Source organism: Microtus ochrogaster, chromosome 26 (genome assembly GCF_000317375.1).
Source record: "Microtus ochrogaster isolate Prairie Vole_2 chromosome 26, MicOch1.0, whole genome shotgun sequence".
Lineage (NCBI taxonomy): Eukaryota > Metazoa > Chordata > Mammalia > Rodentia > Cricetidae > Microtus > Microtus ochrogaster.
Window position 1 is genome coordinate 612,047 of NC_022025.1, and position 11,787 is coordinate 623,833.

The following is an 11,787-nucleotide window of genomic DNA, read 5'->3' on the forward strand; positions in this document are numbered from 1 at the left end:
TTTAGCTCAGAGAACCAGATTAGGAACAGGACTCATGACATTATGGGAGAACACAAAACACATTCTTATGCCTCAGGCTCTGATCATCTTTTACTGTAGTCATTACAGAATGCTGTGTTTTAAGGTCTAATAGACTCTTGAAACCTTGCTCATGCTGTAGACAACTGCATGCGAGATAAGATTCTTAACCATCATTGATTTGAAGACTTACACATTTTTGAAATTCCAATATGCTTCATGACATGTAGTTCTCAAAATATGACATCCAATTTGATCAACACCATTTGTTGAAGATGCTGCCTTTTTTTCCAGTGTGTATTTCTGGCTTCTTAGTAAAAAAAAAAAAATAAGGTGTTCATAGGTGTGTACATTTATGTGTGGGTCTTCAGTTTGATTTCATTCATTAACATGTCTGTTTTTGTGCTCCAAACAGACTCTATATTACTATAGCTCTGTAGTACAATTCAAAGTCAGGGATGGTGATATCTCCTGCAGTTGTTTGGCTATACAATTTTGCTATCCTGATTTTTTTATGTTTTTTTATGAACCTGGAGATGTTCCCTTCATGGTCTGTGAAGAACTGTGTTTGAATTTTGGTGGGGGCTGATCTGTAGATTGCTTTTGGTAGGATTAATCCTATTAATCCATAAGCATGGGAGATCTTTCTAACTTCTGATATCTTCCTCAATTTCTTTCTTCAAAGATGGAATGTTTTTATTATTCAAGTCTTTCTTTTGCTTGCTTGGTTAGAGTTACTCCAAGATATTTTCTATTATTTGATGTTATTTTGAAAAGTATTGTATTGTTTCCCTGATTTCTTTCTCAGCCAGTTTGATGTTTGTATATGATAAGGCTACCTATTTTCGTGAGTTAATTTTGTATCCAGCTACTTTGCAAAAAGTGTTTATTATTTGTAGAAGTTCTCTGGTGGAATTCTTAGAGTCACTATGTATACTATTATATTATGGGCAAATAAAGATACTTTGACTTCTTCCTTTCCAATTTGTATCCCCCTGATTTCCTTCAGGTGCCTATTGCCCTATTAAGACTTCAAGTATGGAGAGAGTGGACAGTCTTGTCTTGTTCCTGAGTTTAGTGGAATTGCTTTGAGTTTCTGTCCATTTAATTTGATGTTGATTATAGCTTTCCATAAACTGCCTTTATTATGTTTAGATATGTCCTTTTTATCCCTAATCTCTACAGGACTTTTACCACGAAGAGATGTAGGATTTTGTCAAAGGTCTTTTCTGCGTCTGATGAGATGACCATGTGTTTTTTTTTGTCTTTTAGTTTGTTTATATGGTGGATTACAATTATTACTGATTTACATATGTTGAACCATCCCTGGGAAGAAGCCTACTTGATCTAATTCTTAATTTCCTCTTTTCTGCTGTTTAGATTTTTTTTTTTGGTTTTTTTTTTGTTTTTTGAGACAGGGTTTCTCTGTGGTTTTGGAGCCTGTCCTGGAACTAGCTCTTGTAGACCAGGCTGGTCTCGAACTCACAGAGATCCGCCTGCCTCTGCCTCCCAAGTGCTGGGATTAAAGGCGTGCTGTTTAGATTTTTGACCTGAGGCTGTAATGCTAGTGTATGTGAATCTCAAAATCTGTAACATGCAAGTGCTAATTATGTAAACAATTATTACTATTTTTATCCCTGTGAGTCTCTAACATTTGCAGTGGGGTGGGTAGGGTAGGACTGCCTAAAAAGTCAGTTCCCCTATCTGTTTTCTGTACATATTTGAGGCTGGCAGGTATTGGAGGAGGCAAACAAACCACTGAGAATCCAGCTTATTCCCACTTTACATGTCTGCCTAGAGCTTTGGCACATGTCTTCTGATTCTCCTGGAGTTGGTTTATGGCCCTCCTGTAGGTATCCAAAATAAAATGAAATTAAAAGCCGTTTAAAAATATGGCTTGCGGATGGAGATATGGCTCAGGGGTTAAAAATACTGCCTGTTCCTCCAGAGGACATGGGTTGGATTCCCAGAACACACAGGACCTTCTGTAATTCTAGTCCCAGAAACTCAAGCCTCTTTTCTGGTTGCCAACAGTACTGCACACTCACGGTGCACAGACACACCTGGACTGCAAAAATAACCATTTAACCCTTTGCTCAAAGTCTTACCAAAACAGCCGTTCTTAATTGCGTCGGAGAGCGGGTGACTCACACTCAGGTTCTTTATCTTTGTAACCACCTGGCACATAGTAGGCCCTCAGTTCATATCTGTGGAATGACTGACTTGCCATGCACGCAGGGCATGGTCGCTTGGTAACTTAAGCAAAACCAACTCGTGAACAACAATGCTTTTCTTTGTGGTCGCTGGGGGAGAATTCCCGCTACTGTGACCCTGCAAGGTGGTGTCCCTCACCTCTCCTAAGTGCTTTCCCTTTCTGGGGTCTGCAGTCCCCTGGTGGCGACGGTCGCGTCGCTGTAGAGACCAGCGAGATGCGGAGAGGGAACTACATTTCCCAGCTACTCCGGTGCGAGCGAGCGGCCGGGTGCGGCGAAGGGTGGGGGTGTTGGGGGGGGGGCAAGTGCACCAGGCCCGCTGCGCACCCGGCTCCGCTCCCTGCCGAGCTGGCCGCCCGCCCCGGCCTCCGCCTGGGGATGAAGTGGGAGGCGCTAGAAGCCACTTAGCTACAGCCTGGCGCCCGATGCGGCGCTCCATCGCTGCCCCCGCCACTGAAGCGCCCGCGAGGCACAATGCAGCACTGAGGCAGCGGCGGCTGCGGCAGCGGCGCGGGCCGGGAAGGGGCGGCGGGGAGCCGGAGCCCGTGGCCGGGACACGAGCAGCTGAGCGCCGCCACCATGCAGGCAGCGGCGGCCGTGTCCTTCTGGCTGCTCTGCGTCTTAGGGACCTGCCCCCTAGCGCGGTGCGGTCCGGCAGGTAAGTTCACAGCTAGCTGCTTGGGCTTCCAGGACTCCTTGGAACCCTGAAGCCCCCGAAAAGCCGCATCTGCGTTTCCACAGTGTGCGTTTTTTTTTTTTTTTCTATTTGTATTTTTTGAAGGGCGGTGAGAAAGGAGCAAACGTGTGGGGGCTCAAGGATGCATCAGCAATCTGGGGTCAAATGCCTTTTTTTTTTTTTTTTATATTTCTTGAAGAAGAGAAAAATAGGGAGAATGGGAAACGGGTGCCGTGTTTCTGGGCCCTGGGATGCTCTCGGATGAGCTAGCTGGTCCAGAGCTCTCCAGCTGGCGTCTTTGCGTCCTTCCCTGGTGGGGTCCTGGAGGGAGGAGGCGGGGGAATTTTCGTAGGGCTTTATTTATTTATTATTTATTTGCCATTTCTCTCTACTCCCGCCTGCCCTTCTGCCTGCCTGCAAGGAGACGCCTCGCTGAGGGAGCTGGAGAGGAGGAACGAAAACCGCTTCCTGGAGCGCCAGAGCATCGTGCCACTGCGCCTCATCTACCGCTTGGGCGGCGAGGACGAAACTTGGCACGACCGGCTCAACACACGGGTGCGGGGCCACCCTGGCGGCCGGCAGGTGAGGGAGGTGGTTTGTGGCGCAGCCTCACGACCCCACGTTTGCTTAGGGTTGCCCTGGAGACGCGGTGCATAGGGTGGAAAGAGCACAATCCTAATGCGACTCATGCATGATGCTCCTGGTGCAAGAAGGAGGAGAAAAGGAGACAGAAAAAAAGGAACCCAAAGAAGCACAGGCCCAGGGTTTAGCAGAAGGGGCGGGGGCTGTTTGGAGGGGGTGGCGGTGGATGCTCCTAGTAGCCCAGTAACCTGAGCAAGGAGCTAGGGGCTAGAGGCCAAGACCCCATCTCCTTCCTCAAGCAAAACTGCGCCGGGTAGGAGGACATTCTGTTTGGGTAGGATTGCATCATCATCTTCGTTGTTTTAACTGCGAGAGAAGGCTTTATAACACAAGATACGCAGAAAGAAGGGAAAAGAAGGAAACTAGGCATCCCTAAGAAACCCAAGCAAAAATAAACTACACTGCAAAATCGCCTGCTCACTTACTTTGTGAACACCAGAGATATGCCTATCCACTCCTGACTTCTATAAACTGGTCCTCCCTACTTTTTCACCGTTGTAATTAGGGCTGTATTGTTATCGAGTACTTAATTTGTTAAAAAAAAAAACCCCTAATTTATTGCATTAAATTAATCAAACTAATGTACCTGCATTTAAATCAATACCAAACATATGTTTGAAAATCAATTTGAAGATACTGGCTAATTCTAGCCAATATTTTTAGAACCATGTAAGGGATTTTCTGTTTGTAAGCACCAAGATTCTGAACATTGTGAAGATAAGCTGTACACTTTCCAATTGTACATGCACGCGACACTAACATAACTGTAATGTGTTAATGTGCTCAGCTATTCACATGTGTGATATGTAAAGTCTGAAAAATATTTGTCTAGATTTGCAGCCAAATAATTGGCTCCACTAAAATTTTGACATAGGTAGAAACTCAGGGTTACTTGTAGTAGCCTCTGAAGTTAGATTATTGTAGTAGAAAACCTTATATGCCCAGCCCTTAGCGAAGGAGTTTCTTATCCGAATTAATGTTTGACAGCTGCTTATGTTTCTTTTTATTTTGACTTGTTTCCATGGGAAAGCTGTATAAGCAGGGAACCTGTGTTTTATTTTTCAGTTAATAAATATTATTCCTGTGAAGCAATATTCTGATGTTCGTTTGTAGCCTTTTACTAAAAAACCCAGACCCACAGAAACTAGACAGAGGATTATAATGAATTCTGGCTTCAGTGATTGGTAACTTACCTGTCTGTCCCCCGCTATTCCTCTTGCCCTTTCTGTATGACTTTGAAGTAAACGGCATATTATTTATTAATATTTTCAGTAGTCAAAGTCTGAAAGGTAAGGGTTATTTAGAAAAATATAACTCTGAATTGTCGTGTTAAAAATAAGATTTGTTAGTACTGTAAAGCAATCATTTATTCAGAATAACTTTCACCTGTCTCAAAAATATGCTTCTGTGTGTATAGTTTATATGCACATCTTTCCTCATTTTGAGCCAGAGCTGAAATAAAGTGCATACTTAGTTTATTTTAGTCTCTTTTACCGTATGGCTTCTTCCACCCATTCCTTTATGTTTTTATTTTAATTTTCCTTGTAATTTATTTACTAAGACACGAGGTCATCCATTCTCTATAGAGTTTTCCATGGTCTGGATTTCGCTGATATAAGTAGTTTGCTAAAAACAAGTCCTAGAGAATTAGGAAAGAAGGAAAGGAAAGACAGACAGAGAGATGCAGGAGGAGGAAGCGAAGGAGCAGAGTCTGGAACTCAGGGTCTCTGCCTTCTGTGATCACGCCCGAGTGCCTACCCCTTCTCTATGCCAGTGGAGCCTCTGCCCCATGCTGATCATGGTCCCAGTGCCTTCCTCTTCTCTACGCTGGTAAAAGACCACTAAGTTGGAAAAACAGGCCATTGCTTTTTCTTTCTCTCTCAGTGTTTCTGGGAACTTCTGAGATGTTTTGACTTATAGCCCTCTCCACTGGGGCAGAAGATACATACCATAGGCCCTTCAGAAGTAAACTCCACTATTGGGAGAATGAGACTATTGTTTGGTGTGCCGTAAATGACTTGGTAGAATTTATATTAAGCAGCATACATAGATTATTAATTCAAGTCTGAAGTGGAAGTAATGCTATTTATAACTAAGACAAATTATTCTTGGTTTCTGAAGGTGCAGACAGTGTATGTTGTCTGCATCAGTTGGGAAGTCGGTGTAATCAGGACCCTTAAATTGCAGCAGTACACCATGGGGAACAGACACAAAGGCCTACGCATTGCTGCATACCCAACATTTCCTGCAGTAAGGAAACTCAGGGGTTTTCTTGTCTGCTAGGCATTTCTGGTTTCAAAAGAGCTATTATTTAACCTGAAAATGTGTTGATTCTATATAGCTCTTGTTATTATTATTTGATAAATAGAACTTTTGGCATTGTAGGTACCCTTGGATATTTCTTAGCAACTCCCCTTGTATTTCAGAAATAACATTTAGATGATTTTTTTTCCCTGTGAGCTCATAAGGCACGTGTGTGTGTGTGTGTTTGTGTGTGTGTGTATGTGTGTGTGTTTGTGTGTGTGTGTATTTCATTTATTGACTCATTAAAAGGATTTTATTCAGTTGAGCTCTTGATATTTAGCATGTTAAAATAAACCAAGACCACAGGGATTTAGAGATAGAAGACACTTGTAGCCTCTAATGGGTTTACAGACAGCTGGGGGAATGTATGAACAATTACTCTTTGCCCTTCAGTCTTGAGGTGATCACAGACTGCTGTGGAAAAAGAGAAAGCCCAGCACTTAACCCTTCGAGCAGTCCGCAGACTCTCCCAGGAGGCGCTGTCTGATCTGTGTTTTGCGAATGAGTTAAAACATTGGCTAGATTACAGAGAGGGAGTGGGAACAGCAAATCCAGAGCCCCATGGAAGTCAGGACTTGTCTTTGTTAGCTGAAGATGAGATCTGGGGGACCAGTGTGAAAAGGAGAAGAGTGTAGCTTCTAGCTGCTGCCCAAGTTCTTGACTTTGCGATGAGTTGGGATTTGGTTCAGCAGGCTATGTAAGCGTTTTAGCAAGATTAGCTGGCTAAACTCATGATCCTATGTTCTAGTCGTAACGTCACAGAAGAATCATTGTAGTTCCTAAGAGTGAGCAGGCTTACTTATTCATTTTTATTCACTGATAAATGCTAATACTTACCGTTGAGCTTCACAGGACTGAGCTCCCAGACGTCCTGAAAACACTGTGCATGAGTAGCATTTACAAAGCCCCCAGACCCACGCTGGGCACACAGTGGGTCTAAGAGTCCCTTAAGTAACAATAGCTCCCTTGCACAGCTAGGAGACTGTTCAGAAATTTTATGACGTCATTTGAATGCAAACGATGCCCCGATTACCTGAATTTAACACATTCTCCGAAATTACAAATTACTCATGTTTTACATAACGCAGTGAAACTGAATAGCCTTAGAAAGAAGAGCGCTTAAAGGCCACTTAAATTAGTTCAGAAATTGCTTCTTACTTGACAAGCAACTGCCCAAGGGATGGTAGTCGGTTATGTGGTCTTCAAACTCACAAAGACTCCTTGAGTATCAGGCGTCTTTGATTGCTGCTGTGAGCTTGTTTCAGCTTTCATCCATCAATGGGAATATTATGCTTTTTACTTTAGAAGAAACTTTATTTGCTTCTGGTTGAATGATGACAGTTTAGTGTGAAATGATGGCATTATTGCTACAAATCCATATTGTGAAGTTTGTGTTTATTGCATGAGTTACTCCATTGCATGCTAATTCATATCGTAAGTGGGAGGATCAGTCCGTGTAGAAGCTTATTATGCCATAAAATACTAAAATTATAGTCAAAATAGTTATACTTGATTGTGGATAACCTGGCTGTCTTTGGGGTTGTCAAATATGAAGTAGTTCCAAGCTTGGAAAAAAGCCCTAGGATATTCAAAATATTGAGTCTTTTTTTCTTCTGTTGCAATAGTATTTATGCTAAAAGAACTGCATGTTTGTGGATAGTAATGTAAAATTTACAATTTTTTTTTTTTTTACCAATTTGTGTAAGGTATCATCTACTGATTTTTACTGATGGTTTAATATTGATAACCCTGTAGTTGTTATTTAGAATATGCTTACTAATGATCACTCTTTTTGCAATCTAAGCATCATAAATTTATTATTATCTTCAGAAATGGGTTATTTGATAGCTTATTTTTTACATAGTTACCTATAAATTCTGTTATTTATTTTAAATCAAATAGTTTTTTTTTTTTTTTTTTTGAGACAGGGGTTTTTTGTGGTTTTGGAGCCTGTCCTGGTACTAGCTTCTGTAGACCAGGCTGGTCTCGAACTCACAGAGATCCGCCTGCCTCTGCCTCCCGAGTGCTGGGATTAAAGGCGTGCGCCACCATCGCCCAGCTCTAAATCAAATAGTTTTATATTTCCATATACAACATAATTTCTTCTATCAGAAATGTTTGTTGTCCGTGAGTAAAAGACCTACTTTTTTGTCTGATCTTCTACAAAGTGTTTCTTTTTAAGGAATTGTCATGTGGCAATAAGGATGTGCATCTATAATTCCACAGTTTTATAACCACTAGTGAGTGGGAAAAAAAGCAAAATGAAGGCATGATAGCAGCAAAGGTGTGCTCTATTTCTTGTGACTGTTTATGCATATGTTATCGTATGAGTGAGCTGTTCTTAACGTTATGTTGCTTCATCTGGGGCACCGAGTCAGCTTGACTGTCAGTTGTCACAGCACAGCTTCTCCAGTGGGAAAGGGCTCCTAGGAGGCACAGCTCTGATGGTAGTTTCCCAGGATAGCACAGATAGCTTTTTTTGTTTTTTTTTGGTTTTTCGAGACAGGGTTTCTCTGTGGCTTTGGAGCCTGTCCTGGAACTGGCTCTGTAGACCAGGCTGGTCTCGAACTCACAGAGATCCGCCTGCCTCTGCCTCCCGAGTGCTGGGATCACAGATAGCTTTTTAAAAGTGTGCATTTGTTAAACTGAGTAGCTCAGTATTAGTAAAGTTTGGCTGTAAGCAGCAGGAAAGAGATGCTTTGCAGTGCACTTTTGTTTACTTGCCAGTGACAAGAGGTTAAAGTAAAATCAAAATTATAATATCTCTTAAATATTTAAAAATAAGCTTCTTCTAATTTTCCATCCATCCATCCATCCATCCATCCATCCTCTCTCTCTCTCCTTACCTACCTACCTATTATGTGTGCACATATGAATATCCCAGCACACATATGAAGGGCAGAGGCCAACATATGAGAGTCATTTCTCTCCTTTCACTGATGTGGGATTTCTTCCTATATACTGGGAATGCCATTGGTTAAGACAGAAACTGCCTTGGCCTGTTGATAGGGCAGAACTTAGCTAGGCCAGGAAAACTAAACTGAATGCTGGGAGAAGGAAGGTAAACTCAGTGAGAAGCCATGTAGTCCCGCCAGAGACGGACACTGGAACTTTACCTGGTAAACCGCAGCCTTGTAGTGATACACAGATTAATAAAAATGGGTTAAATTAAGATGTAAGCGCTAGCCAATAAGAAACGAGCGCTAATGGGCCAAGTAGTGATTTAATTAATACAGTTTCTGTGTGATTATTTCGGGTCTAAGCACCCGGGAACGTACAAGTGACCTCCTACTATGTTTCACCATGTAAGTTCTGGGAATTGAGCTTGGGTCACCAGGCTTGGCAGCAAGCATCACTATTTGCTGTGCCATCTTGCAGGCTTTCCTTTAAATCTTCATTCAAATTTATATAAATGTAGTAATAGAATCCTAGATGACAGTAGAGACCTAATTCAGGCATTGTGCTTCTTATCTTTGGTAGCCCAATTTGTGTATGTGTATATGTATATGTATATGTATATGTATATGTATATGTATATGTATATGTGTGTGTGTATTCAGATATACATATAGCTATCTATAAAATTCCATGAAATTATTTTACTGTGCACAAGGAACCAGTTTGGGGCCATTTCTTCACGGCTATATAGAGAGCAAGCATGAATGAATCTAAGAGCGTATGAGTTTCTGAAGTGTTCTTAGTTCTGTTAGCTTTCTCATACTGCAAAACCTGCCAAGTGTTCTTTTGATTGTTCTAGAGCCCATTTGAGAGAGAGCGAGAGAGCGCTGCCCTCTTTCTCCCGGCTCACTGAGAAAGGAATGTGTAACATGGGCATCACTGCACAGCCGCAGTGAGTGTGTCCGGGCCACGTTTATCACAGGGAAAGCAGATGCTCATCTAAGTGCATGAGGGAGAAGAGGAGAGACTGGGGAGAGCGGTGGGAAGCAGGAAGGAAAAGGAAGCAGAGAAAAGATGTCAGTGAACTCTGTATACTATATAGTAAAATACCTAATATTTGGTAATTTTGTAATATTGTGGTTACTTTTAATGTGTCAAATCAGCTTCTTCATGCGTGATGTACATTACCTTCACCGAAGTCCAGTCATAACTGGTCATTTCTAAAGAAGCTAAGAGGGGAATTGAACTTGGAAACTTCAACTCCACTGCACTGGCTGAATACTCACTTTGGATGGCATTCAAGACATTTAGATGGCCCTTTGTTACCGGAATCAAAATGAAATTTCCCCCTGTTAGAGTTACACTTTTCTTCTAGTGCATCAGAAATACCTGTGTTTATATTTAACGTTATACGGTAGTGGAGAAGCTTGCTGAACACAGCAGGGACCTTCAGTTTTCCACCTCAATTAAATAATGGCTATATGGGGAGACATTTGACATCCAAAAGCATTCACCTCTTGAGGGAGGTGCCTGTGGACACTGTACTGATGATGCCTTTCATGGTAAATCCAGCTCTTGGTATTCAGTAGTCAACATCAAAATTATATGTGCCTTGTTGCCAGAGTTTTGCTGACAGAGACAGTAATGCTAAACAGAGATCTATATTCATATATTCCCCATATAAGAAAAGCGATGGAGTATCTCTTGTGTCCATATGGTACCAGTAGCTTAAGGGTCCCAAATGCCAAATCGTTCAGATAAAACAGATACATAATAACCAAAATGACGAGTTCTGTGAGCATCTGGTTGGATGTGTTTATTTTGGTAATGAAAGTACTAGGATGAAAAACGTTTGGAGAAAGTTGAAAATACAGGAACTCAGTTTTCCAAACACAGGCCATGTACCCTAAGCACTGTGATGAGTGATTTATATTCATTATTTTTAATGATGAGGTAGATGCTATTATACACACTTTGTAGTTGAGTTGATTAGCTTTCCCGTGGTCTTATAGCTTTATAGAGGGTAAAATGGGAAAATAATTCTGAAAGGAACTGTTAAAAAAGCAAGGTAGTGTTTTACAAAGTTTCCATTACTAAGTTTTCATGGATTTCTCATGTATCTGTGTTAAAATATACCTACATTAATTCTTTAAGAAACTCCTGACCCTTATTGATCTCCTTTCTTGATAACTTGTAATTATTTTTCATGTAACTAAAAATTACATGTATTTAAAGAAATATTTAACATCAAAATGGATTTTAGGCTTCTATTGCCCTTCGCTCCTGACTTTAGTTCCTTTTAAGATAAAAATCTGTTTTGTCTTATCCATGACAACTGGATTTTGAAAATAAAATTAAAAATTCTGTATCTTGATTCAGAAATGCCAGCAGTTCTAATAGGAAAGACAGGGAATTTAGAATTTACTCATTCCCTCTTCCCCAGAATCTGTGCTGTTTGTGTCTTAGAGGTTTTCAGAGTCATACATATGAACAGGTTAAATAAATATGTCTCTTTTCCTTTTAAAAAGTTAATGTTGTACCAGGTCATTTTACTTCTTAGCTGAAGCTGTCTTTTCATTTCATTTCTGTTGTTTTGAACACAGATCCCTAGAATCTGTGAAGATTGTTTTCTGAACCTAGGCCTGTAGTGCGCTGCTTTCCCAGGTGATTTTATAGTGTTCTACCCATGGTGGTAGAACTTAGGGCTGGCACCTTTATTGGATCGCCTCTCAGTTCGACACTGCCCAGTGTGGATAGCTTTATCACTAGTTGTTGGTTTCGTATCCCCTCCTCCTCCCCTTCTCCTCTTTCTTTCTCCTCCAGTCCTCCTCCTCCCCTCCTCCTCCTCCTCCACTGCCTTCTCCTCTGTTTGGTTTAGTTTACTGAGGTAGTCCGCTATACAGTCCAAGATGGCCCCCAACTCAAAATCCCCCTGCCTCAGCATCCCAAGTCCTGCTACAAGTGTGGATCACCTCGCCCAGCGGTATCCCCTGCTTCTAGCCAGAGAAAGTTCTCTGCTTTCAGAGGTGCTCCAAA

At 41.6% G+C, this 11,787-nt stretch overlaps 1 protein-coding gene across 16 annotated transcripts in view; it reads left to right on the plus strand.

Moving 5' to 3' along the window:
- The first annotated feature begins 2,532 nt into the window (after positions 1 to 2,532).
- Adam22 (ADAM metallopeptidase domain 22) overlaps positions 2,533 to 11,787 on the plus strand; it is a 229,466-nt gene continuing 220,211 nt past the window's right edge. For 8 of the 16 annotated variants that reach the window (XM_026784641.1, XM_026784642.1, XM_005358292.3 and 5 more), the window contains exons 1-2: positions 2,534 to 2,889; positions 3,329 to 3,489. In XM_026784641.1, coding sequence (XP_026640442.1) covers positions 2,811 to 2,889; positions 3,329 to 3,489 — 240 coding nt within the window. In that variant the 5' untranslated portion in view covers positions 2,534 to 2,810. Of the gene's footprint in view, positions 2,890 to 3,328; positions 3,490 to 11,787 lie in introns of all 16 variants that reach the window. The other 8 variants (XM_026784638.1, XM_026784643.1, XM_026784640.1 and 5 more) reach the window with 4 other exon arrangements.